We start from the raw sequence: 24,246 nt of genomic DNA, 5'->3' as shown, positions 1-24,246 counted from the left end.
TACGTTGGTAAGTCAAGTCAATTTTATTTATACTCCCAAAATTACAAAAAAAAAATGTATTAAACACTTGGATAAGTAGAAAACAAAACAAAAGGAAGAATATTTTGTGGCTCTGTAACTACTTATGTTCATTTCTTAAGGGGATAGTTTGTATCCCCTTCAGTAAAATGCAAAGTGTTAGGTCGGATTTATCAAAGTCACGTATTAACACAAACAAACTAATCGATCAAGGCAGCAGTACACCAGAATTGAATGTGTTCTGCAAGGTAAAACTTCTTTTTTAGCCTAGAAATGTGGCAGTTCCCCCGTGTAAACTTAAACAGGACTATCTGACAGAAAGGTAGGAATATCAATATTCTATTCACAAACTACAAACTGATATTGATTTTTTTTTTAGGAGTCTAAAATATGTTTCCTTGCTGCTGCAGTCCACAGCAATACACTGCTTAGTTTCCATTCTGGTATTCCTGCCTGCTTCTATTATCTACAGTAGATGGGTTGCCATCTACTGTAGATAATAATATACTGACGAGTAGGTTAGTACTTCATACAACCCCACTTCAAAACATCAAAAATATCCTTTCAAATAGGGCTGGGTGCAGCCTGTTCTCAGGAGCAGTTTGTATGATAAGAAAAGCAATGCACTGGAATACATAGCCTTTCTATGACATTTTGTCTGGTGATGTAATATAAAATCTGCGTATCGTAGGCTACTGTACGTACATATCATCAAAACGATAGATGTGTCCATATTTTTCTACAGTGTTTCTGTCACAATGTTGAAAAATCAGTAATTTGTCTTTATGCAATTTGGACAACACTTCAAAAAGAGTATACAAAAAAAGGCTTTACTGGTTATTTCATATAGATTATTTTTTTATTGAATAAATCACAGCTTAAAAGTTCTATTAAGCTGTGATTTATTCAATGAAAGATGTTCATCTGAGTCAGAGACAGACTGCTGTAATCACTGTATCTGCTTTTTATATATTTCTACAACCAGAAAACATGTTAATTGTGATATAAATCATTATCAAGATATGAAATACCCTATATTGCGAAAGAAGATTTTGGCTATATCAGCCAGCTCTGTCTTTAGAGACCATAATAAAGATCAGTTCAGTTCAAAGAGGCAGCTCACAGTTAAAGAACAGAAGGTGGCTTTGTGTCTCAAGGACACTGACGGACACTAAAGGAAATATCCCTGCTGACACAGTGTTGGTAATGCTTTGGGCCTAAATCAGACCAGGCACCTACAGGACACTCATTCTCACCACTAGGACCCTCCCTGTTGTCTTCTTTTTAACCACTGTCCTCCCAGTACAGAGGCCAGTACGGTGATGGTTTCTGCCCCTCGTTGCTGCAGCAGTGGGAGCTGGAGCCTGTCGCTAAGCAACCGCCCCTCCTTCCCAGCATCAGCACCACGACGGTGTGCGCGCGCTCTGCCGCATCTCCAAGTTGCCTGCACGTCCTGCGTGCCTTGTCATCACGCAGGACAGGTTTCGGTTTGCAAACACGATACATTTCTTTCCCAGTGCCGGAGCTGTACCGAGGACCAAGAGGAGGAGACGCGAGGGCGGCGGAGGGAGGGGCGGAGCAAAGGAAGAATTACAAATAAACTTGGATGGATTATTAAAGATGTTATCATTTAGTCTGTAGGCTATGTTGTGTTCATGTGACGTCTGGTGGGAGGCAGTGAGGTAAACGTCCGGGATACATACACACACACAAACACACGGGCTGAACGGGATGCCCGCGTGACTGCAGGGAGGAAAGAGGCGGCGGAGGAGGAGGAGGAGGGGGGTCTAGGTGCGTGTTTGGACCACCGCAAAACCCCCGAGGTGGAGTTGTCAAAGATCGAAACCTGTGAGGAAAGAATAATTTCAGCCTGGTTGCTATTTTTGGTGCAGTTTGAAAATCGATGGGAGGATATTTATTTCCTGTTCACGTCGAGGTAATTAGTCTCTCGCTTCCCGAACGAACCGATGTGATCTTGGGGCTTCGATCTCCACCACCGTGTTTTTTTCTTCTTTTCCGTGACAGGATGAGGACCTAACATAAAGGTCGCGGGAGGGGAGCGCACATGTTCGGTTGTTGCTCCTCCTGATTGGACCCACGGACTGACCGGCTCGTGTCGTCTCTGCTGGGGGGCGAGAGAAACAACGAGGGATCAGCTGCTTTCTTTGGGATGCTTTGAAATCTGCGGCCTGCTCGGGTCTCCAGTTACCGCAATGCCACTGGCGAGAGGAGGTGGAAGGCAGAAGATGGAGAGGAGGGAGCAGCAATGCAAATGAGTATAACACTGATGTATAGGTTGCAAGAATCAAGCCCTGTTTATGCGATTGTGTTTTAATCAGAGCATGGTAAAGACTGCACTCTGTAGTGGCCTGTGAACTGCATGGGCTGAAACAGACACTGTATTGACTATATTAGTATCATGGCTGAAACGTCAAATGAGGTGAGTACGGTGGCTGTGAGTGTGTAGTGGCTGCTCAATTCTCAACTTTCTGCTGACAGAGTTCTTGGACTCAGTCACTGGACTATAGTGTGCACCATGGGGCATTGCGCAGAACCTATGGCACCTGCCAGTGGAGAGTTTGGTGCATAATTGTGACAGAGTGGAGCTCCGAAGCCAGCATTTATGTCTCTCCCTCTTCTGCTCGCCTCCACTTCTACCCACACAACTGAACTGTGTTTTATGAACTCAAAGTAAAGCTCTCCCAGCCTCCTCCACACACTCTGACAACATGCCTTCACCGTCAGACTCCAGCAGCGTGGCTTCGGCCTCGGGGTCTCGAGGCTGGTCAGACAGCCGCAGGGGCATGTCGGGCCGGGGGCCTGGTGGTGCACGGCTGCTCCTGTACCTAGGGCTGTGCCACCTGGGTTTGGGGGCCATGGTCTTGGCCTTTTCTTTCACCAGCATGGCCTTCACGTCCTCAGCCCGCGTGAGACAGTCCTGCCCATTCTGGGCTGGCTTCTTTGTAAGTGTAAACCTGACTACAAACACACATAATTAAGAATATAACAGCAGATATACCGAAGGGTGTGTTTTCTGATGTATGTGGTGTGTGTTTGCAGGTGGTGGCATCAGGGATAGTTGGAATAATCTCATGGAGGAGACCTCTGACGCTGGTGGTATGTATATTTCAATCTGATAATAGGAGCAGACACAGAGGGGCCCAGAAAACCTCCGGTGTGTCAACCAGTTTATGCAAATTTAATTATTGTAAATGAGTCTAGGAATTTGCACCACTAAGGTATAATATAAACTAAAGTGAAGGGTTGAGAAAACACATCTCATCCAGCGCCTGAATTGAACCAAAAAAGGTGCCAGTTGCCAGATTCAGTCGGTGCATGACATGATCATATATTTTGTGGGTTTGACGATTCACTCCAAAGAGTCTGATCTGACTGCCAATCTCACGGTTGAATTGTCACAGTGGTAGGAAATGTGGTTATGAAACAAAGGGTCGTTCCATTCAGGCTGTATGGGGGTGTTGAATGGCTGATTTTACATAGAATTGCTTGGTTTCTCCCAATAAATCATGATATATAATATATTTTGGTACAAATCACAGCCTATTAATATTATTGTTCAAAAAAACTTAAAAGTAAGGGTACTAACTAAGAGTGGACAAAAATCACAAGTTCAGATACGTCGTCCTGGTGAGCCCTTTTCAGGCACAGATCTCAGTTGCTGTTCTGGAGCATTTTGATCATATGACATGATCTTCATAAGTGGAAGGAGTCATGGAATTACAGTCAAATTTTTATGATGTTAAAGCATAAAAGCTGAGATTCTTTAACAGCAGTTAAAAATTAAAGAGCCTTAGGGTGGGAACTGTACTTCAAAAGCACCCTTTGTCAAAGAGTACTTGTAAATAGGGCTGCAACTAAAGATTATTTTCATTATCAATGAATCTACAAATTTTCTTGATTAATAGCTAAACCATTTGGCTATAAAATGACAGAAAGCAGTGAAAAATACCCATTCCAGCTCAAAGTCCAAGGTGATGTCTACTATCTACTATTATTAGATAGATAGATATAGACGGTATATCATAATAATAATAATAATAATAATAATAAGAATAATAATAAGAATAATAATAATAGTACAGTATATAATATAATATGTAATAATAGATAATAAACAATATAAAAATAAAATGAAAAATATGAATAAAGTAATTTTAAGTAAAATAATATGATATATAATATATAATAATAGTAATAATAATAATAATAAATAAGATGACTGATCCTTGCAGCTCTACTTATGCAATGTTTTTCTATCTTTAAAATAAATAGTATTTTATACTGAGCTTATGGTTTGCGTATTGTTTTAGTGAAATACATACAAATTTAGGAGCAGATTGGAGAATGATTAACGTGACCATAATGCAGAGGGCAAAATTTGTCCATCCAAAAACAACAATCAATGTTTATTTTTAGTGAAATCACCTGGCAAGATAAAAATCAGCACATTCTCATCCCTCCATGGCACAAGTTCTGACACTCTGCTCCAAATCAAAACATGGCTCTGTGTTCCCCCACAGGTGTCACTGTTCATGCTGCTGTCTGCAGTGTGTGTGATCCTCAGCCTGGCCGGCTCCATGCTCTCCTGTCAGAACGCACAGATGGTCAAGTCTATGCTCACCTGCCAGGTACACAACATTATGCAAGTGTTGTCTTCTGCCTCATGCTGAGATGCCCTTCTAGCCAGATGCATGGGGGACGTGTCAGGAATAATTGTGAATATGTTTTTAGTGTGCTTCACACCGATCCTCTGTGTATGGGAATGTGTGTAGGTGGAGAACGGTCTGTGTGTGTGCTGCGCGCCCACCCACTCCTGCTCCATCACAGAAGAGGAGACCCTGGTCCTCTACCTGAATGCTGACTGTCACTCAGTCAGACATCAGCTGAAGGTGGGTAGGAGGTCTCTATACTGGAGAGTTTATCTCCCAAGATAACCACAAAAGGCTAGGTTCACAATTTTTCTAGGCTGTCTTAACCCATTGAAGCCTGGAAAGCGGATATGTCGTTTTGTAGAATTTGAACCTCTCAAATACTTTTTGAATTTCATTTCTATCTGCTACAGAGGCTGAAAAATCTATTATTCAGTTGAGGCGTTGACACTTCTGTTGAATTTCCAGAAAAACTTCAGGTTTTAGGGGCTTATTTTAAAATCGCCCAGAGGTTTTACAGGAAGTTTTAGGCGTCAGTGGGTTAAAATAATGGTCAGGTGCCCAAAGTAAAGAGATAGTTTACCTTAGGTGTATTTCCTACAGTAGATGGAGGATGGCATAGTCCCAGTTGGTAGAATCAGACAGGAATACCGAGACAGAAGTTAAACAATGTATTGCTGTGGATGGGGGCAGAAAAATAAATCAATATCAGTTTAAATGTACGCTATATTTAGAGTATTTCCACCGCTTTGCCTTGCCATCAGACAGCCTTGTTTAAGTTTACACAGGGGAAACGTGAAGTTGTTGTCTATGTTCTCTTAAAAGCCACCAGACCCTATTGACAAAAACATTAATTTTACCTCAGAGAACACAGTAGTTGCTTCAATCGATGTTAAAGTTTGTTTGTGTTATTGTGTGACTTTTGTGTTGAAAAGGGTTAGTTCATATTCACCAAATAACACAAACTAAACTATCGAGGCAGCAGTAGACAGCTAAAGTCTTGCTGCTGCCCCAATCCACAGCAGTAAATTGCTTAAGTTCAGTGCCGGTGCTTCCGCTGGTTTCTCCACTATCCCTGTAACACTGAAACAGGTTTTTCTTGCTGTAATCATTCCTCATGTTCATACTGGCCTGTTAAAAGATCCATAATCTACAATGTCATTGATAGAGGACAAAGTACAAAATGTTGCTTTGTGGAAAAAAATGTATTCAAGAGTTTATGTGGCTCTAATAATAGCCGTCAGCAGTCTGAATGGATATCTTACAACATTACCATGTTCTAAGTACAAAATTTGCAGTAACAAACTGACAGAATTGACAAATTGTGAACCTATCATAGAAATATGACATATTTCCATTTAAAAATGTGTCCGTATTGTCAGATTTTCTATTCCTGAATGCATATTTCCTTTAAAGGACCTTTTGTTCAGTGCGTGCGGTCTCAGCATTCTCTCCACCATCATCTGTACTCTGTCCACTGTGACCTGCAGTATCCACATATTCTCTCTGGACCTCGTGCACCTGGTGAGTACAGACACAGCACATTTTTACATTTACCAAGCAGACTGCCTTTTTTCCCCCCACAAATGACAAGTAAGCAGCAATGAACTGCGCAGCTGCATATCTGAGAACAGTCTTTGTACAAATGTTGCAGCCCATTACATCTATCTGCTCTATGATCTTGATGTATTTCCTATTCTTTCTGCCTAGCTGGCGCCACATCGCTCTCGTTCGGTCAACCCAGAATGCACCACTCCTCAGGACGCCTTCTTGACCAATATCATGGACTTTGAGGAGTTTGTCCCACCCATCCCTCCGCCCCCCTACTATCCTCCTGAGTACACCTGCAGCTCTGAAACAGACGCTCAGAGGTACCACACTTTAACAGTTTTATTATAGATCACTTGTGTGCAGTTTGTTATAGCCATGCACACATTAGAATCAAGGTTATAATATATTTTTTTTATTTTTCATTAGTTTTAGTTTTAATTTCGTTGTCAATTTTTTTTTTCAAATTCAGTTAGTTTTAGTTAGTTTTTAGAGTGGGTTTGCTAGTTTTAATTAGTTTTTATTTTTTGGAAAATGCTTAGTTTTAGTTTAGTTTTCATTAGTTTTAGTGTTAGTTTTAGTTTTTTTTGTAATGTGGTATTTGTTGGGTGCCAGATTTAAAAAAGTCACAATAAAATGTGCCTTCATTTCTTTTTATTATCCATCTCAGCCCCAATAAGTTTATTAAGTCATAAAACCAGATAGATGAAATAGATTTCATATCAACCAAAACGGTTTATGTATGAAACAAGTTGACAAAGATGAAAACTAAGGACATTTTCACTATAATTTCAGTTAGTTTTAGTTAGTTTTGTAACCACAAATTACAGTTCCAGTTAGTTAGCGTTTTTTTAAAACCTCTCGTTTTTATTTTTATTTTTATTTCAGTTAACGAAAATGTTTTTTCAATTCTAGTTTTCGTTATTTCGTTATTTTTCGTTTACTATAACAACCTTGATTAGAATACAAAACACATTGGACAGAGTGTGCAAGAAAATTAATTTGACTTTTGTATTAATGTCCAGCATCACCTATAATGGCTCCATGGAGAGCCCTGTTCCTCTGTACCCCACTGACTGCCCCCCTCCTTATGAAGCTGTGATGGGACAAAGAGCTGCAAGCCAAGTGAGTGTGTGTGTGTGTGTGTGTGTGTGTGTGTGTGTGTGTGTGTGTGTGTGTGTGTGTGTGTGCTATTTTGTGTGTGTCATGTGTGATGTCTTATGATGATCCTTGTCTGTTTTGGCTGTCAAGGCAACAATGTTTGATCCCCACGGCACTGAGCTGTCTGGAGAGAGGGGGACTTCTACTGCTTTCAGTGGAGAAGGTGAGCAGAGCGTTAATGTCAACAAGGAAATGTACTGAAAGGAAATGTTAAGATAAAGATCACAATCAGGGAGTGTATTTTTGAACCAACTGCAACTGGACAAATTAGATCCGTATTTTAAATGTGATGTAGAAAATCAGGAAACATGCCTGTTTTTTCTTTATATAATTTTTATTTGAAATTGGCATTCATAAGCATCAGTACAAGACATAACTTATTCCACAGCTGTTTTCCACATTTTTGTTTTTAAAGGGTACATTAGAACAAAGAACCACAAAAGAAAAATAAATACAAAACAAAACAAAAAAACATAGTATTATAATAATATATAGGGAGGCAAAAAAGCAGAGAAACAGAAACATTAACAATTATGCTAATAATACCAATACATAAACACAGGATGCCAAGTATGCTCATTAAAAAAATAAAAAATAAAAAAAGATTTAAAAAAATACCTTAATAAAAAATGAAAACATAAACACTTTTTATTATAGTAAAATGTGTCAATAGTTAAAGTCAGTTATTGCTTACAGTATGTCAGGGATGTACACACAATAAAGAAATGCTTAATCTGTGATGTGAGTTAAACAAATACTATTTTATATGGATTATTCAGCCCATGTTACTTTGAATTCTTAAGTGAAATTCTGAATTGTATGACTCAGTGGTGAACAGAGAATCCAAAACTAGAGAAAATCCTTGAGAAATTGAAGAAAATGGGACAACTGTGTTAAACTAGAATGGCACTCGGATAAGGCCAGCAGTTTTTTCTGTAATCCCATTGACAGACAGACTCGAAGACAAACTACACTAAAAACATTCTCACTCTCACACAACTCGTGCAGTATAATTCCCATTCACCCTGTTGTACGCTCAGCACTTTAGTGTGTTTAGAGTATTTCTAACAATTTACTTTGCCATCAGACTGCCTTGTTTAAGATTATGTAGGGGGAAGTGAAGTTGTTATTTATGTTTTCTTCAAAGATGCCAGACTCCATTGGCAAAAACAGTAATTTTACTCACCACATTCACAAACATGTGCATGTTTGCTAATATATATATATATATATATATATATATATATATATATATATATATATATATATATATATATATGTATATATATATATATATATATATATATATATATATATATATATTTATTTATTTTTTTTAATCATTATTTTTGTTTTATTTTAAACCCTCACTAGACGACTAATTAAAGTAATCATTTCAGTAAGTGTTTTTCAATTGAAAGATTTTAAGCAAAAATAATGCAAGTTTTTTTGGAAGCTGTGATAATACAAATGAGACTTTGATTGAACTGCATGAGTTATGTCACAGTTTGTAAACTAATGTTTTGATATACAGTCATATAAAAAATTATTAGACCACCCTTGTTTTCTTCATTTCTTGTTCATTTTAATGCCTGATACAACTAAACATCAATAGCTTGTTTAATTAAAGAGCTGATATCTAGCCATTTTCCATGGTTTTCTTGATAATGATTTTTGTTATTATCAAGAAAACCATGGAAAATGACTAGATATCAGCTCTTAAATTAAACTCTTATGAGCTATTTTGTTGTTATCATTATATTTGTCCAAACAAATGTACCTTTAGTTGTACCAGGCATTAAAATGAACAAGAAAATGGAAAAAAAAACAAGGGTGGTTTAGTAATTTTTTCCATGACTGTAAGTTTACTTCAATTCATCAAAGATTTTCTCAGTTTTCGGATTCTTTGTTCACTGTGAAAGAAAGTTTTCTTCCAGAAGCAGAATGTGTCCCTTCATAATAAAGGATGACCTTTCTTTATCAGTGTCCATGGACAGTGGATCTCTGTTGATGTCAGAGATTGTCGACATCCCTGATGATTCCTCCCCCTCTGAGGACTCGTGTCTGATGGAGGTTGGGCTGCGCACCCAGGGGGACAGGCGCCACAGGAATGCTTCTGAGGGGGGAGACGGAGGAGACTCTGGCGAGTACATCAGCTTTCGTGGTCCCCCATCTCAGACACCAGAAAGTCCTCTGGCAGGGGGACCCAGAGCCAGGCGCTTCCTCAGAGGAGAGAGGTCCAACTCCTGCTCTTCACCCAGCACGGCCACCACCACGTACAGGTGAGGACAAACCAAGGTTATTATAGTTTTGGATTTTTCATTAGTTTTAGTTTTATTTTCGTTGTGAACTTTTGTTTTCAAATTCAGTTAGTTTTAGTTAGTTTTCAGAGTGAGTTTTCTAGTTTTAGTTTATTTTTTATTTTTTGAAAATGCTTCCTTTGGTTTATCATCTCAGCCCCAATAAGGTTATTAACTCTTACAGTTCTGGGTGTTTTGAATTTTGGTTCTAGTGTAGACATCCCAGTCTCAGTAAACATATTTACCGTGTGTTGCATGTTCAAATAGAAACACTGAATTATGAATGAAAAAAGTTGACAAAAACGAAAACGAAGGACGTTTTCACTATCATTCTAGTTAGTTTTAGTTAGTTTTGTAACCACGCAATACAGTTTCAGTTAGTTATCGTTTTTTTAAAAACTCTAGTTTTTATTTTTATTTCAGTTAACGAAAATGTTTTTTCAATTCTAGTTTTCGTTATTTCGTTAGTTTTCGTTAACTATAATAACCTTGCGACAAACACACACATACAGTCAGTTTAATAATGAAAGAGTTCTGCGGGTGTAACTTTTTGCTCTCCTGTTTTGTCCTGCAGGTCTCCAGTACTGCGTCGCCAGGCCATGCTAGCTCATAGCTGCTCCCAGCTGGAGGCAATAGAGAAATCCGCTTCTCCACCTCGATCCTCCATCCCAGAGTTTCGACTCCGCCCCTCTACTCCTTCACAACAAGGAGCCAACCAAACCTCCTCAGATCATCCCATGTCATCCTCCCCAGCTGCCAATGAGCAGAGTGGCGGCCAGGGTAATGGGCTACCCGTCCCAGGACAACCATTGTACCTACGACGAAGGCTTGGGAAGAGTGAGAAGGATGGAGAGGGTGTGAGGAGGAACAGTGAAGGGCTCCTACGCCTGGTGAGGTCACATAGTGAGCCAGGCCTCGGCTCCTCCACTGACACAGGTACGAAAAGACACGAAAAGAAGAACATCTCCTATACGTCTATTTCAGTGTCCATAACTTTTCCTTGTATCTCTTCCTTTTCTTTTCAAACTTCTCTTTATTGGGTTTTTTTCTTTCGTTCACATACAAAAATAAAGAATGTACATGTTCATTTATGCTTAAAATCAACATGAAAGAGCAGAATGAAAATAAAAGCAATTAAAAAAAACCCCACAAAAAACAAAAACAAAACAAAACAAAAAAAACCTAGGTGGAGTCAAATCAAATATCAAAACAAAAATAAGGTTTACAAATAAAATAGTTTAAATATTAATAATACAACTCGGAGGATGTCAGGTTTTCCAAAATGTACATTTGTTAATTTTTCACTGGGTTATATTTAGTATAATAATCTATAAATGGCTGCCATATTGTGTAAAAGGTATCTATCTTACCTCTCAGGGTGAATTTTATTTTTTCTAACTGCAAATGTTTCATTATATCATTCATTAAAGTTTGATAAACTGGAGGATTTTTTTTATCTCTTCCTTTTCTAGTTGACTTTGGCTCTGGAGGCAGCAAAGTATCTATGGACACAGGTAAGAGCTTTTAAGATGTGATGTTCTGCTGCTCATAACATCCTGGGTTCAAATCTGGCTTTGTTGCATGTCATCACCATCAATCACTTCCTTTCTGTTCCTTATCCCTTTTGACTGCCCAATTACTGTAAAAAAAAAACACCCAAAAGAAAACACTTCTAAGTTGTTTAGATGAGATACATTTCAATACATTTGCACCTAATAACCATCATTTATCAAACCCTGTTAGAATCAAATGCAGATTAAACTACAGCCATGTGTCCCTGTGTGCGTGTGATTTATGAAACTATTCCACAACATCTAAATTAGCAGTGATTTGATTGCAGGTTGATTAATTAAATTCTGCTGTGAAAACAATAATGTGCCTCATTTACATGTTATTTTCAAGAGACACATCCTGATTTATGAATGTTGTGCTTCTTGTCCTATCCACAGGATTACACAGCAAAGTAATGAATATGTCATTTAACATAGAAAAATATCTTTAGTGGTTTCTGCGCTTTACCGTAGGGATTGTTGATATAAATCTGCATCTTTGAGAGTTTCCTAATTTGTACTTTATGGTAGACAATAGTATTGAGTATCACTTTCAGCCACAAATCAAATGCTCTTATTCTGACCTCTTATTCTCCTGTAATTCCAATAATCAGGTGTAGTACCTCTGGGACTCGTGGCTATTTTCTGGTGCCTGCTTAAAACGAGTAGGTTTGTGTAGACAAAAATCTTTCAGGACTTTTTTTTTTATTAGCTCTTGTGTTCCCAATATAATGGTATCTTAAGTTTCCTTCTCTCTCTCTCTCTCTCTCTCTCTCTCTCTCTCTCTCTCTCTCTCTCTCTCTCTCTCTCTCAGCCTTTTTAAAGATAGTTAGAGAATTATTTTTCAGGGGTTTGTTTTTATTACTTATCAGGCCTGGATAGTTTGTTATTTTGGCCTTGGCTCTCCCTGAAGTTGAATTCAAGCTTCAGTATCTGGCAGTAAAATGATGTGAAAATGTACAAACTGACTCCTGATGAGGGCCAAAATCTTTTTCTTTTTTTCTGACTCCATCCCTCACAGGTCCCTCCTCTGAGGCATGTCTGTTGCCCCACACTCCTCCGCCTCCTGCTGCAGCTCTGCCAAGGAAAGACAGCATTAAATCTGCAGCCACGGGGGTGCAGGTCCCCTCCAAAGCTCCCCCCACCTCACCGCTGCGTTTACCTAAAGACTGCCACCGTTCCCTCGGAGACCTTAAGGTTAGTATGAAAATAGTTGATGCTGCACCTTTAAGTTTAGACCAGGTTTTTGTTTTTTAGTCAGTGGCTCAATTGCTTTGTGCTGCCTCAAGTTAGCAAAGTGCCAATAAAGCACCTGAACACACCTAATGTACCACCCCAATTTCAAAATAGATATAATAAGATATAATAAAACAGAATGCGATAATTTACTGATTGTTTTTAATCCAGACTTTCTTTATTGGTTTTTTCTTTCTTTACAAACAGTCAGGATCTCAGTTCTTACAAAAGACAATGGTTCCAAAACAAGCTTAAGATCCAGTTATTATGGACATATCAGCCAAGATGTAATCACCCACCCACCCACCCTGAACTACACACATTCAATCCATTCATACTCACAACATACATGTGCAAGGCACAGGTTACAAACAAGGGAACAGAAAGCGAAGAGACATAATACTAAGGAAAGATACAGATACATAGCCATTAAAAATAAATAAATAAAAATAAATAAAAAACATACATACACATATACATATGAATAATGAAAATAAAGTAATAAGGAATAAATAAGTAAAAAATAAATAAGTAAATTAAATAAAAAAATAAAAATAGTTTAAAAAAAGGGGGGGGGGGGGGGGCCTCAGGTTTCTGCTACAATATTCAGAGATTCAATGTATGTGGTAAAGGGCTGCCACATCTTATAGAAACTGCCTGAGGACCCTTTTAAGGAATTTAATTTTCTCTAGTGTAATGCACTGCAGAACGTCCTGAATACATTTATTATGAGTCAGGGGGGAAGAGTGAGACCATTTTAAAAGAATAAGTCTTCGAGCAAGTAATGTGGTGAATGCAATGATTTTTTGATTGTTTTTGACATTATATTCAACTAAAAACTGTACAAAGACAGAAGACTGAATGTTCAAACTTTTGTCTTTTCTAAATATACACTTTAAATGCTGATTGTGATGTATTGTGTTTTACACAGTGTCACATTTTTAAATTAATTAACAAGTTATAAGACCAGCACGCCTACGTACACACAGATACTAACATTGGTTCTGGGAATAAAAATCACAAGTGCATTCTTGTAAAACTAGCAATGGTTCTGCATTGCTCGCCGCTTTGCACCAGGTGTATGATAGAGCCGCTGAATTACAATCGTTGACACCTCCCATGGACGCCTTATTGCCTTATTTCATCTTCCCCTTCACTGATCATTTTACTTTTCCTTCAGGTGACTCGGGGTCTGGTGGCTCGCTTCCTGCAACGCTCTAAACGCAACCTGTCACCCTCCTCCGAGCATGCTGGGAACACAGGGCAGGGGCCCAAGAGGAGGAGTGGAGTTGAGGGTGCTGCCACCAACCACCTGCCCTTGGAACAAGTACGACACCAGTTCTGATTAACTTCACTACATCAGAATAATTCAGTGCTTCAGAGTTCATCCATCTGCTCTTTGTCTAAATGTTTTGCTTGTTAACTCCCCTCCAGGTGTTGCTGACCCCTTGGAACACCAGCCGAGGACACCCCACCCATCACTCCCATCATCCTCACCGCCGTGGACACCACCATTCCCACAGTGACAGTCGACACAACCGGCACCAGGGCGGTCGGGCACCAGAAGGGATCCACCTGCGCAGCTGTGGAGATTTAAGCTCTTCGTCCTCTGCATCACTACGACGATTAGTGACACCTCATCCACCGCATGGGTCATCAGGAGCTCTCTACTCAGAGTCTGCGCTGTGAGGAGGGTGAAGGCGGGATGGAGGAAATTGGATGCATAAAAGTTGACGGGAAAACCAGAGGAAATAGGTGGGGTGATGAAAAGGAGAGTTGGGGTAGTTTAGCAAAGATATGTAGTTTTGAAATTCATCCTTTTCCTCTTTGTCACCTCTTTTTCCTGAAGCCAACTGTGCAAATGGCCTTATTCAGTGGTGCTCTTTATCACTCTGAACATCAGCCCAGAGCTCACAATATTTCACTGTTCAACATCAGTGAATAGATGCTTATTCCTGGGCAGTGTGGTCCCTGTTCGAGCAGAATAAATCCATCCAAAGGCATCTGTTCTGCTATATTCTCCACTCCCTCTCTCCATACTGATCAGAGACACATTTTCCTCAAGACTGGACACAGAACTCAACTGGCATTCATGCAACAACAACCACATACTCACGTGTAAATTCAGTCTGTTAATTATGGGTTGGAATATGCTTCTGGCCCTTTTGTACATTGCTATTCATCCACAGGATCGCTTAGGTGAAGTGATCATGGCAAGCCCTTATTTTGTCTTCCATTGAAAAAAAAATTGCATCTCAATAAGCATATAGTTAGCTGAGTACAATGTAAGATAAACAGATGAGGTTGCACCTGAGGACAAATGTTCCCACTTGACTCGACTGAGTTGCTAATTTTGTCTTTTTCTTTTTGCAATTCAGATTCCCTCTCTCTCCATGTTTTTTCCACCTCCACACTGGCCTTCAAAAACAAAAAAGGCAGCCAGCATTTTTAACACTGACATTAATGCACGCCACAGACACATGCTAAGCGTTTGAAATGTATTCTCTGTGGGTGGCCCCTGGACATGGTGGTTTGATTTGCATATGTGCATGTTTTGCTACAGCCTCCAAAATACAGCAGGAACTTTGTGCATTCAATCCTGACCGTCTGTGTAACTACGTAACATGTCCTCAGAATGTCTTTATCTGCATGTTTTGACAATGCTTCTTACTTTTTTTCCTCTTGCACCCAAGACTTAAGATAGTAGCCATTTTAAATGTGTTTGTGTTAATCGATTGCTGAAAGGGAAGGTCAAGACATGCAGTGCTCCCAAAGTTTACTGCCAGATGGCTCCAAACATGCCTCTGCATCCTAATTTGATTTTGATGGGGTTTGAAAAAGTTTCAAGTGCACAGGCATATCTGTGACACTGATCTAGTAAGATAAAAAGTGTAAATTGCACTGTGACTCTAAAGACATGAAGAGTCTCTTGCAATAAATGTACAGACAAATTTTAGAGGCAGGACTTCACACTATGTGTTGGCACGGGTCTTCTGTGGACTTGCAGGGGTTGTAGATGAGTAGTTAATGAGAAAAATTTTTTGGGGGGCTGCTGATAGTGAATATATGATGGGTCTGGCAGCTCTGGATTCTCAAGTTTGAAGTATATAAATATTTGTGTCAGATTGGAGTTTTTTCTTTGGAAAGTATTTTTGATGTGCTCACGAAGCGATGATATGGACTCCATATCACTAAAGGCACATTTTGGATACACTCATATGTATGTACCTAATTTTAAAATTTACACGCATACACTCTTAGCCTGCACAGAGATACAGGCACACCCATACACCCCCTTATTAATGCACTGAGTTGCATTTCTACCTCCTGTCTTGCATAAAACATTATTTATTTGAAGAAATGTATATCTGTATGGCAGGCTTAACAGGATAGAGCCTTGAAATATGAATAATAAATGTATCTAAATATGACACCTATTCCAGATTTTAAATGCAGTGTCAATGGCAAAACTTTCAATGCAAGTTATGTATTTCAAAATATGAAATAAATGATAGACATCAAAATAAAAAAAAATACCTACGTTGATGTTTTGTACATATTATGAAAGGGAAAAGTCTTTGTTCCTTTACCTTTTACCTGTTTTATTTTTCTCTTTTTTCCTCTAGGAGTAAGACTATAATTATAATTGGCTCTCCCGCGGCTTTACACATCTCCCCACTCCACCTAAACCCCACCTCTTCTCAAATCCTACTGGCCAGCCAGTGTGAAAGCCCATCCTGGTTCGATAGTGGTGGCCAATCAAAACGCTTAATGTCAAATGGAGCCTTCCATAAGCCACGCCCACACGCACCACCCGCAATGGATGTTGGGGAATTTAGTTCTGCTGCTTTATATTAAAACGGACAGCAGCGGGACAGCGGACTACAACCTGTACATCCTGATTTGAGGAGACGTTCACAGACTTCAGTTTGACAGCAAGACGAAGAAAAAGAAGATAAACTAATTTGCTTTTTATAACTGAACAGCTTGGGATAAGAGCACAGTGTAATTATGGTATGTAAACGAATATGTATGAACAAACAAATTTAGTTTCGGTATGATATAGCTAGCTTTGTTAACAGTCGGGATGCAGGATAACAATGTAAGCTAACGTCAGCTAACGCTTCTTTTCACGATAAGGAACCAGCTAATGATGGTGATTCTCCTGACCTAATCCACGCTCGTTTACTGAGTTTAGTTGGCTAAGAAACCACGAAGAAAACTAGCATGGCAGATTTTCCTCAACCGGAACAAGTTTAACGTTATGTGGCTGAAACAGCTAGCTCCCTAGTGGTACAGTGCGACAAGTTTTTTCACGGTTAGAGAGGACGCTTGGCAATGAGACGCCTCCTGAGTTTGGTCGTTAATGCCCCTAAAATAATCCGGACTATGTGGCACACCATCTCTCCACTTAAATTAAAACAAAGACATGCTCTGCTGTGCACGTCGTCTTTCCAGGGAGACAGCATTTGCAATGGGACGCACAGCAACAAAAAGGCGTTGCTATCAGACCCTCAGCTGTTTGACGCCCAGTTTGACGAGCTGGTGACGGAGCTGACAGAGAGGGACCTCGCCGACCCTGCGCTGGCTGATGCTCTGACCAGGTTGAGAGAGGTATGTACTGTATTTTGTCTTCTGCTGAGTTATTTCTGACAAGTATTGAACTGCTGTTTCATGTGGGTCCTATCTCTGTTTTTTTCCTCCTAGGTTTTGGTGTACAATTCCCCAGGAGGTAAGAGGAACCGGGGCCTGTCTGTGATTGGCTCACTGAGGGAGCTTCTCCCACCCTCTCAGCTTACACAGGACACAGTGCGGCGGGCTCTGGTGGTTGGCTGGTGCATTGAGTTGGTAAGGACATGTTGTGATATGTTAAAAGTAGTGGTAGATGAAGTATTAATATCCCTTACTTAAAAAAGTGCTACTACCACACTGCGAAATTACTCCACTTCAAGTAAAACTCTTTCAAAACTTACTTAAGTAAAAGTAAAAATCTCAAACTGTACAAAAAGTAAAAGTACTCCTCGTGTAGAATAGCCCCACACACATAGTTTATATATATATACATATATATATATATATATATATATATATATATATATATATATATATATATATATATATATATATTGTTCATGTATTATAGATAGATAGATAGATAGATTACTTTATTCATCCCCGAAGGGAAATTCGGTTGTCACAGCAGTTCGGTATTCAAGTACAATAAAATACAATACAATAAAATACTTAGGTAGCATAAATAAAAACAACAATAGAAAAAAACACAGAATAGAACAAGGACACTTAAGAAGTTAAAAAAAGAACATCGGTTGGTAGGATGGTTGACAAGATGAAGGTAATTATACTATTAGATTATTGTTACTTATGCATTTATAGAAGCAGTGTTTTAATTTTGTAAAGATAGGGCTCATTTTAACTACTACAAATTGTTTTGAGATGAGATACAGAAAAATGTCTAATCACTTTAAATTGATCACATTTTTCATGTTAAATCTCAACCTGAAAAATAACTAAAGCTGGCAAACTAAGTGGAGTAAAAAGTACAATATTTGCCTCAAAATATAGCTGAGTAGAAGTATAAAGTTGCATAAAATGGAAATACTAAAGTAAAGTACAAGTACCTCAAATTTTTACTTAAGTACAGTACTTGAGTGACTGCACTAAGTTACATTCCACCACTGGTTATAAGATAAGTCTGACACTATTTCACATTGTTAATAAATCCCATTGAAAGACGAAAACTAGCATTGGTAGTGTTGCCTATCTCTGCATTGTGGTTCTTAAACTAGCAAAAACACAATAGACCTTTCTTTATGGCAAACATTTGGACATGTCATAGTAGGAAAAGCACTAGTGTATTTAAGATACCAGTAGCTGCATTTCACATATGTGGGGGCCTGGTATTGTGCATACTGGAATAGCTTACTGGGAGCCTTAATGAAGATGGTATTGAGAAACAGACTGATGCATTGTTGGTTTTGGTCTTTTCATGGGAATTGTTGACAAGAAAAAAAGTAGAATAATGCCCAAAAAATGCTTTAAAGGTTGAGCCTGTGTGGGTGTACTGTATATTTGGACTTTATTGTAATAACTCATTGTAAGGCCTCCATTTTGTCAAGTTCATGTCTAAGAATTCTGGCTCAAAAGGTAACAAGGTTGCCAAAAGTATTGTTACTAACATAATTTTTCAAAAATGTGTCTTTAAAACGATACAGTATCCATATTCAATGTTATCTAAAGTAAGAAACTTTGAGGGAAAAAAAGGCAGATATTCGATCAGATTTTCAACCCAAAGCTGCACAGATGAAAAACTGGGAAGTAATGCTATGAGTTCAGAGGGTATTGTTTTCTGTACCAGCACAAAATTCTATTATCATGATAATCTTAAAAGGTAATGTGCATAGATCAGAGGCACAGTGATTCATCTTACCTGAAACCAATAAATTCACACCATCGGGCGACTGTGGCTCACTTGGTAGAGCGGCCATCTACTGGTTGGAAGGTTGGTGGTTCGATCCCCCTTGGCAGCCTACATGTCGAAGTATCCTTGAGCAAGATACTGAACCCCAAATTGCTCCCGATGCTGCGTTCATTGGTGTGTGAATGAATTCCCAATGGTGGCAGGTGGCACCGTTTAGGGCAGCCTCTGCCACCAGTATGAATGTGTGTGTGAATGGGTGAATAAGCACAGTCTGGAGTGTAAAGCACTTTGAGTGGTCGCAAAGCCACTAGAAAAGCGCTATATAAGTGCAGGTCCATTTACCATTTACCTTAACCATATTAAGATTTTTTCCAGACCTGAGGTCCACAAGATCAAGTTAGACTTTACAAAATGACAAAATGAGAGAGAGGCTTTTCGTATAAGCTTAGAGCTGTTATGTGCTGCTCAGTGTGACTAAAACTTCATCAAGCTCAGACTGACTGTTGTAATGACACTTTGCAGGGGTGTTAAGTTCTCTCATTAAGTGCTACAACTGTGTTGCTGTTGCTTGCAGCTTCAGGCGTTTTTCCTCGTAGCCGATGATATCATGGATGGATCTGTGACTCGGAGAGGACAGCCCTGCTGGTACAAGAAGGTGAGACTTGATATATTCCACAAAAAAAAGAGACTAACATGTTTTTTTTTTGCTTTTGTGTGTATCATTTATTTTCCACTATTTATGGTGACCCCAGTTTCTCAGTAAAGCCCGTCTGTTTGTTTTTCAGGATGGGATTGGTCTGGATGCCATCAATGATTCTTTTCTCTTAGAAGGGGCGATCTACAGACTGCTGCGCAGACACTGCAGGGATCAGCCCTACTACGTCCACCTACTGGAGCTGTTTACTGAGGTACTACATGTACTTATTGATCATACAATTACACACACATTAACTCAGGATTCTAACCCCATCTCTGTTTGTTTCAGACAACTTTCCAAACCGAGCTTGGCCAAGCTCTAGACCTCATGACGGCTCCTCCTGGTCAGATTGACCTCAACAGATTCACCACAGAGAGGTAATGAAGATAAATCTGTAGAGAATCTGTGCATTTACACAGAAGGATGCTGATTACCAAAGCAATGAGTATTATTAATTATCATCTTGACTTCCAGGTATAAAGCTATAGTGAAATATAAGACTGCCTTTTACTCATTTTACCTCCCGGTGGCAGCTGCGATGTACATTGTGAGTGTGTTTTTATTCTATATACATAACCAAAATAGAGTAAAAGAGTAATGTGGAACACTTTCTCATAACTACTGTATCTTACTTGTGCAGGCAGGAATTGAGAGTGAGAAGGAACACAGTAATGCCAAACACATCTTACTGGAGATGGGAGAGTTCTTTCAAATACAGGTAATTACTTTTTACAGGTCAAATGTTGAGTAATGTGCTGCAGACCGTACAGAGTTCATAACCACAAAGTGTGTATGCTTTTGCAGGATGACTACTTAGACTGTTACGGAGACCCTGCGGTGACAGGAAAGATTGGTACAGACATCCAGGATAACAAATGCAGCTGGCTGGTGGTGACGGCCCTGGAAACCATGACTCCTGAACAGAGAGCAGAGCTGGAGGTGGGACTGCGGATAACAACTCATTTGTGTTTGAACCAGGGTTATTATCATAAAGTAGAATTTAAAAAAAAAAAAAAAAAAAGAGCAGTGAGAAACATGGTGATGAAGTGAAACTAAACATATACACTACTGGTCAAAAGTTTTAGAACACACCAACTTTTCCAGAATTTAATTGAAAATGATGCAGTTTAATGTCTCAGTGTACTCTGAAATTAATGCACATTTGCAACATTTAAAATTCTTTATTGAGCATGATAGTGTTTTGAAAGTAAAAAAAAGATTCAAAATCACATTTTATGTTGGACTAAAGGACTAAAAAAAGACACAAAATGACAAAAAAAGACACCAAAAGACACAAAATGGCTAAAAAAAGACACAAAATGACTTACAAAGACATGAAAAGAATTAAAAATGGACAAAATAGCCCAAGACTCCATAGAGTTAAGTTGTTAACCCATTTCTTGTTCCCTGAAAAAGGCCTACTTGCATAATTCTGAAATGTACATTATTTTTCAGTTTTGGTTAAGCTTACCTTTTTTTATTTACCTCTGGCAGTTCACCACTTACCTTTGTACCCTTTCAAGCTGTTCATTTGACTTTAACTGCTTGAATTTCAATAAAAAACTGGAAAAATTGGGGTGTTCTAAAACTTTTGACCGGTAGTGTATGTATATTTTAAGAAAAAAATGTAATAATAACCATATTGCCAGGTTAAAAAAGGAATAAAAACAAAATAAAAAATTATGTTATAATAAATAATAAATTTCTGTTTAGGTTTTTGGCTATAATATATCATCTCGGAAAAGCAGGAGAACGCATGATTTTCCATCAACCCTCGCGGCACTGAACCCCAGAAACTGAACGGAATTGACATTCGAGCAGATGGCCCTTTGTTGCAGTTGCTTTATAATTAATCCCTGTTCTCGTTATTTAATTCTAAATTAAATAACAAGAACATATTGTTAATGTTGTGATTGATTGAATGCAATTTACTCAAGCTATTCAGCTCAGATCTGATGTTAACTAACTGATATCAGAATAAAATCGCTTCATATAATTCCTACACATGGGGCCATTCTGCATAACCATTTCTACACAGTTCTCCAACCATGTTTGTATATGTAGTTAAATTCTTCTGAGACATTTCACCTGGTCCTAGCAAAAGCAAGCTAAAACTATATAAAGTTGCATGCAGAGATTTTATATTAATTTTAAGAAATTTGATATTACCATATAATGAGCAAACGATACAGCTTTTAACATTAAATACAATAACTACTGCAATTATATCTCAGTGCTAGTGTAAGTAACCTTCTCATTAAAGTGTCAACAAGGCGATGAATAAGAGTGAACATTTTTTCTATACCACCTTAAAAAATAGTTGTGATTGTATCAGGTACTATGGTGTGGAAACCCCTTAGGATGCCACCTACCATGATATCAGTAACTTATTAAGTACTTTTTGTTATTTCTGTCTGTTCATAGGTCATGTATGTTTAACTGGACTTGAAACCCTTCAGAGACATTGATGTGCTCTAACTTGTACTCTTCCATCAGTTTTCACAAACACACCATAGACCAACTTTTCAGAAAGAAAACATTAACAGGATATTTTAACACAAATAAATAAAGTGGTGTTTTTATCAGAAAGAAGTGCATAAAATATGAGTATGTGTTGCTTTTTAGAGACATTTTATTTGTCTGAAGTCAATATTCAGCTAAAAGATCATTTAAAAATACAAACAAAAAAGCTTTGCAGCAATAGAAACTTTATTTGTTAGATCAGTGAAACAGTTTTCACGGTTTGATGCTTCTACTCTTCCATGTATGATCTCACCTTTTTTACAAGTTCTCCTAGAGCTGCTCCGTAGTGCATTAGCCAACTTAATTTACTCTGCATCTCCTCCTCAGGCATGTTACGGGCGCCATGACGATGCGTGTGTGGAAAAGGTCAAAGCACTGTACAACACCCTGCAAATGCCAACACTGTACCAGAAATATGAGGAAGAGAGCTACCAGCGGCTACAGAAACTCATCGCTAGTCACGCTCAAAACCTTCCTCACTCGGTCTTCCTCAACTTTGCGAAGAAAATCTACAAGAGGAACAAGTGAGAGGGAACGCTGGTCATGAACGTGCAGCGTACATCAGAGTGGCTCCCTTATGACTTTTATCATGATGCACAGATCAAATCCTCTGTCTTTTAAGAGGGTTTGTCAGGGACGAGGCTCTGACTCCAAACAGCAAGACCTGAACTTAAAAAATCCTGCAGGCAGTTTTAAGATTTGTAGTTATTTGGTTATGAATGTCAGCAAACACCTCTTTAATAAATACGACATATTTATTGAACCCAGTGCATAATGTACAGCGTCTCCAGTTGTTTCTCCACGGATAGAAGACTGACACTGAAATTTATCACATGTTGTCTAGCTTTCATGTTGGTCTGCCCTGAGGAGTGCACGGTGCAAAGTAGTTTTAATTTTGTAGGAATAGGTTTATTAATTGATTAGGGACTAAAAGGAACAGTACATGTATGAAAGCAAATGTATCCTGACAGGAGACAAAGGGTCAAACCTCATCAGCTTTCCAATTCTGTATATTTTTATATTGCTGCTGTAAAGTCTGTACTGTCCAGAGTGTTATAGCTTTTAATAAATTGTATATAAAAGTATTTTTCTGCCCTCGATTTCATTCTTTTTTTATTGTCCGTCTCTTGGCTGTAGAGAAGAAAATATTCATTGATGAAATATTCATGTTTAGATGTATATACGTATGTATTTATTAGAGACTGCAAAAGTTGGGGAAAAATACCTAATTTTATTTAGTTTTAGTTTTTTATTTAATTTTTTATTCTTGTTATAGTTGTGATGTGATTTCAATAGAAAAATATAATTAGTTTGATTTTGCACTACCACAACACTTATATCAGAACAATATTTTGACATATTTTGCGTTATATTGTTCATTCTTGCAATTTGCATTCATGCATACACAGTCATGGAATAAATTAATAGACCATTGTTTTCTTCAATTTCTTGTTAATTTTAATACCTTGTACAACTAAAGGTACATTTGTTTGGACAGATATCTAGCCATTTTCCATGGTTTTCTTGATAACCAAAATCATTATCAAGAAAACCATGGAAAATGTCAAGATATCAGCTCTTAAACTCTTATGAGCTATTTTTGTTGTTATCATTATATTTGTCCAAACAAATGTACCTTTAGTTGTACCAGGTATTAAAATGAACAAGAAGGCAAGGAGAAAACAAGGGTGGTCTAATAGTTTTTTCCATGACTGTAGATGTATATAGGCTATGTAAATTGTGTGTGTGTGTATAATATATATACCATTTTTATTATCGATTAATTGAATGTCCGGTTCTGTTTCCAGCTTTCCAAATAAAAGTATTCAATGCTTTCATCTGCCACATATGATAGTAAATTGAATAATTGGGCTGTCGGAAAATTATAATTAGATTTCTCTGACTATTTTGTTACATCTTAAACAATTACAACACCTTAATCTGATAATAAAACTGCAGTTGGTATGCAAGTGTTATCTAATTCTCATAGAGACAGTTATGAGGAATTATGGGAAATTAGACTTCCTCTGTGAAGTAGTTCTTTGAAGGAGGTGAAGCTGAAAATGACTGGAGATAAATTGGATGTGGTGATAAGGAGAGTAAG

General features: G+C 38.3%; 2 protein-coding genes across 3 annotated transcripts; both read left to right on the top strand.

Annotated features, from left to right (window-relative positions):
* The first annotated feature begins 1,618 nt into the window (after positions 1 to 1,618).
* Positions 1,619 to 15,914, top strand: fam189b (family with sequence similarity 189 member B). The gene is made up of 14 exons (XM_059340215.1): positions 1,619 to 2,981; positions 3,079 to 3,135; positions 4,560 to 4,667; positions 4,812 to 4,928; positions 6,105 to 6,212; positions 6,399 to 6,559; positions 7,262 to 7,361; positions 7,488 to 7,560; positions 9,382 to 9,679; positions 10,272 to 10,633; positions 11,170 to 11,211; positions 12,269 to 12,444; positions 13,664 to 13,810; positions 13,918 to 15,914. Exons 1-14 carry the CDS (start codon positions 2,748 to 2,750, stop codon positions 14,170 to 14,172), a joined length of 2,238 nt encoding a protein of 745 aa, XP_059196198.1. The 5' UTR covers positions 1,619 to 2,747; the 3' UTR covers positions 14,173 to 15,914.
* A 410-nt stretch (positions 15,915 to 16,324) lies between these two features.
* On the top strand, positions 16,325 to 23,227 carry fdps (farnesyl diphosphate synthase (farnesyl pyrophosphate synthetase, dimethylallyltranstransferase, geranyltranstransferase)). 2 transcript variants are annotated; one of them, XM_059340196.1, is made up of 10 exons: positions 16,325 to 16,497; positions 16,942 to 17,097; positions 17,191 to 17,331; positions 19,497 to 19,577; positions 19,708 to 19,830; positions 19,908 to 19,996; positions 20,094 to 20,166; positions 20,260 to 20,337; positions 20,424 to 20,558; positions 22,470 to 23,227. In XM_059340196.1, exons 1-10 carry the CDS (start codon positions 16,495 to 16,497, stop codon positions 22,668 to 22,670), a joined length of 1,080 nt encoding a protein of 359 aa, XP_059196179.1. In that variant the 5' UTR covers positions 16,325 to 16,494; the 3' UTR covers positions 22,671 to 23,227. The 2 variants fall into 2 exon arrangements, with proteins under 2 accessions (XP_059196179.1, XP_059196178.1); XM_059340195.1 differs by lacking the exon at positions 16,325 to 16,497 and having other exon boundaries at positions 16,530 to 17,097.
* Positions 23,228 to 24,246: the final 1,019 nt, after the last annotated feature.

The sequence above is a fragment of the Centropristis striata genome, chromosome 8 (assembly GCF_030273125.1).
Source record: "Centropristis striata isolate RG_2023a ecotype Rhode Island chromosome 8, C.striata_1.0, whole genome shotgun sequence".
Lineage (NCBI taxonomy): Eukaryota > Metazoa > Chordata > Actinopteri > Perciformes > Serranidae > Centropristis > Centropristis striata.
The sequence above is the reverse complement of the archived record's forward strand: the minus strand, read 5'-3'. Positions and strand labels throughout refer to the sequence as shown.

Coding starts and splice junctions, on each gene's coding strand:
- fam189b (XM_059340215.1), top strand. CDS start 2,748: ATGCCTTCACCGTCAGACTCCAGCAGCGTGGCTTCGGCCTCGGGGTCT. Junction 7,362..7,487: donor GACAAAGAGCTGCAAGCCAA/GTGAGTGTGTGT, acceptor TTGGCTGTCAAG/GCAACAATGTTTGATCCCCA. Junction 9,680..10,271: donor ACGGCCACCACCACGTACAG/GTGAGGACAAAC, acceptor TTTGTCCTGCAG/GTCTCCAGTACTGCGTCGCC.
- fdps (XM_059340195.1), top strand. CDS start 16,822: ATGAGACGCCTCCTGAGTTTGGTCGTTAATGCCCCTAAAATAATCCGG. Junction 20,167..20,259: donor TGGCAGCTGCGATGTACATT/GTGAGTGTGTTT, acceptor TTACTTGTGCAG/GCAGGAATTGAGAGTGAGAA. Junction 20,338..20,423: donor GAGAGTTCTTTCAAATACAG/GTAATTACTTTT, acceptor ATGCTTTTGCAG/GATGACTACTTAGACTGTTA.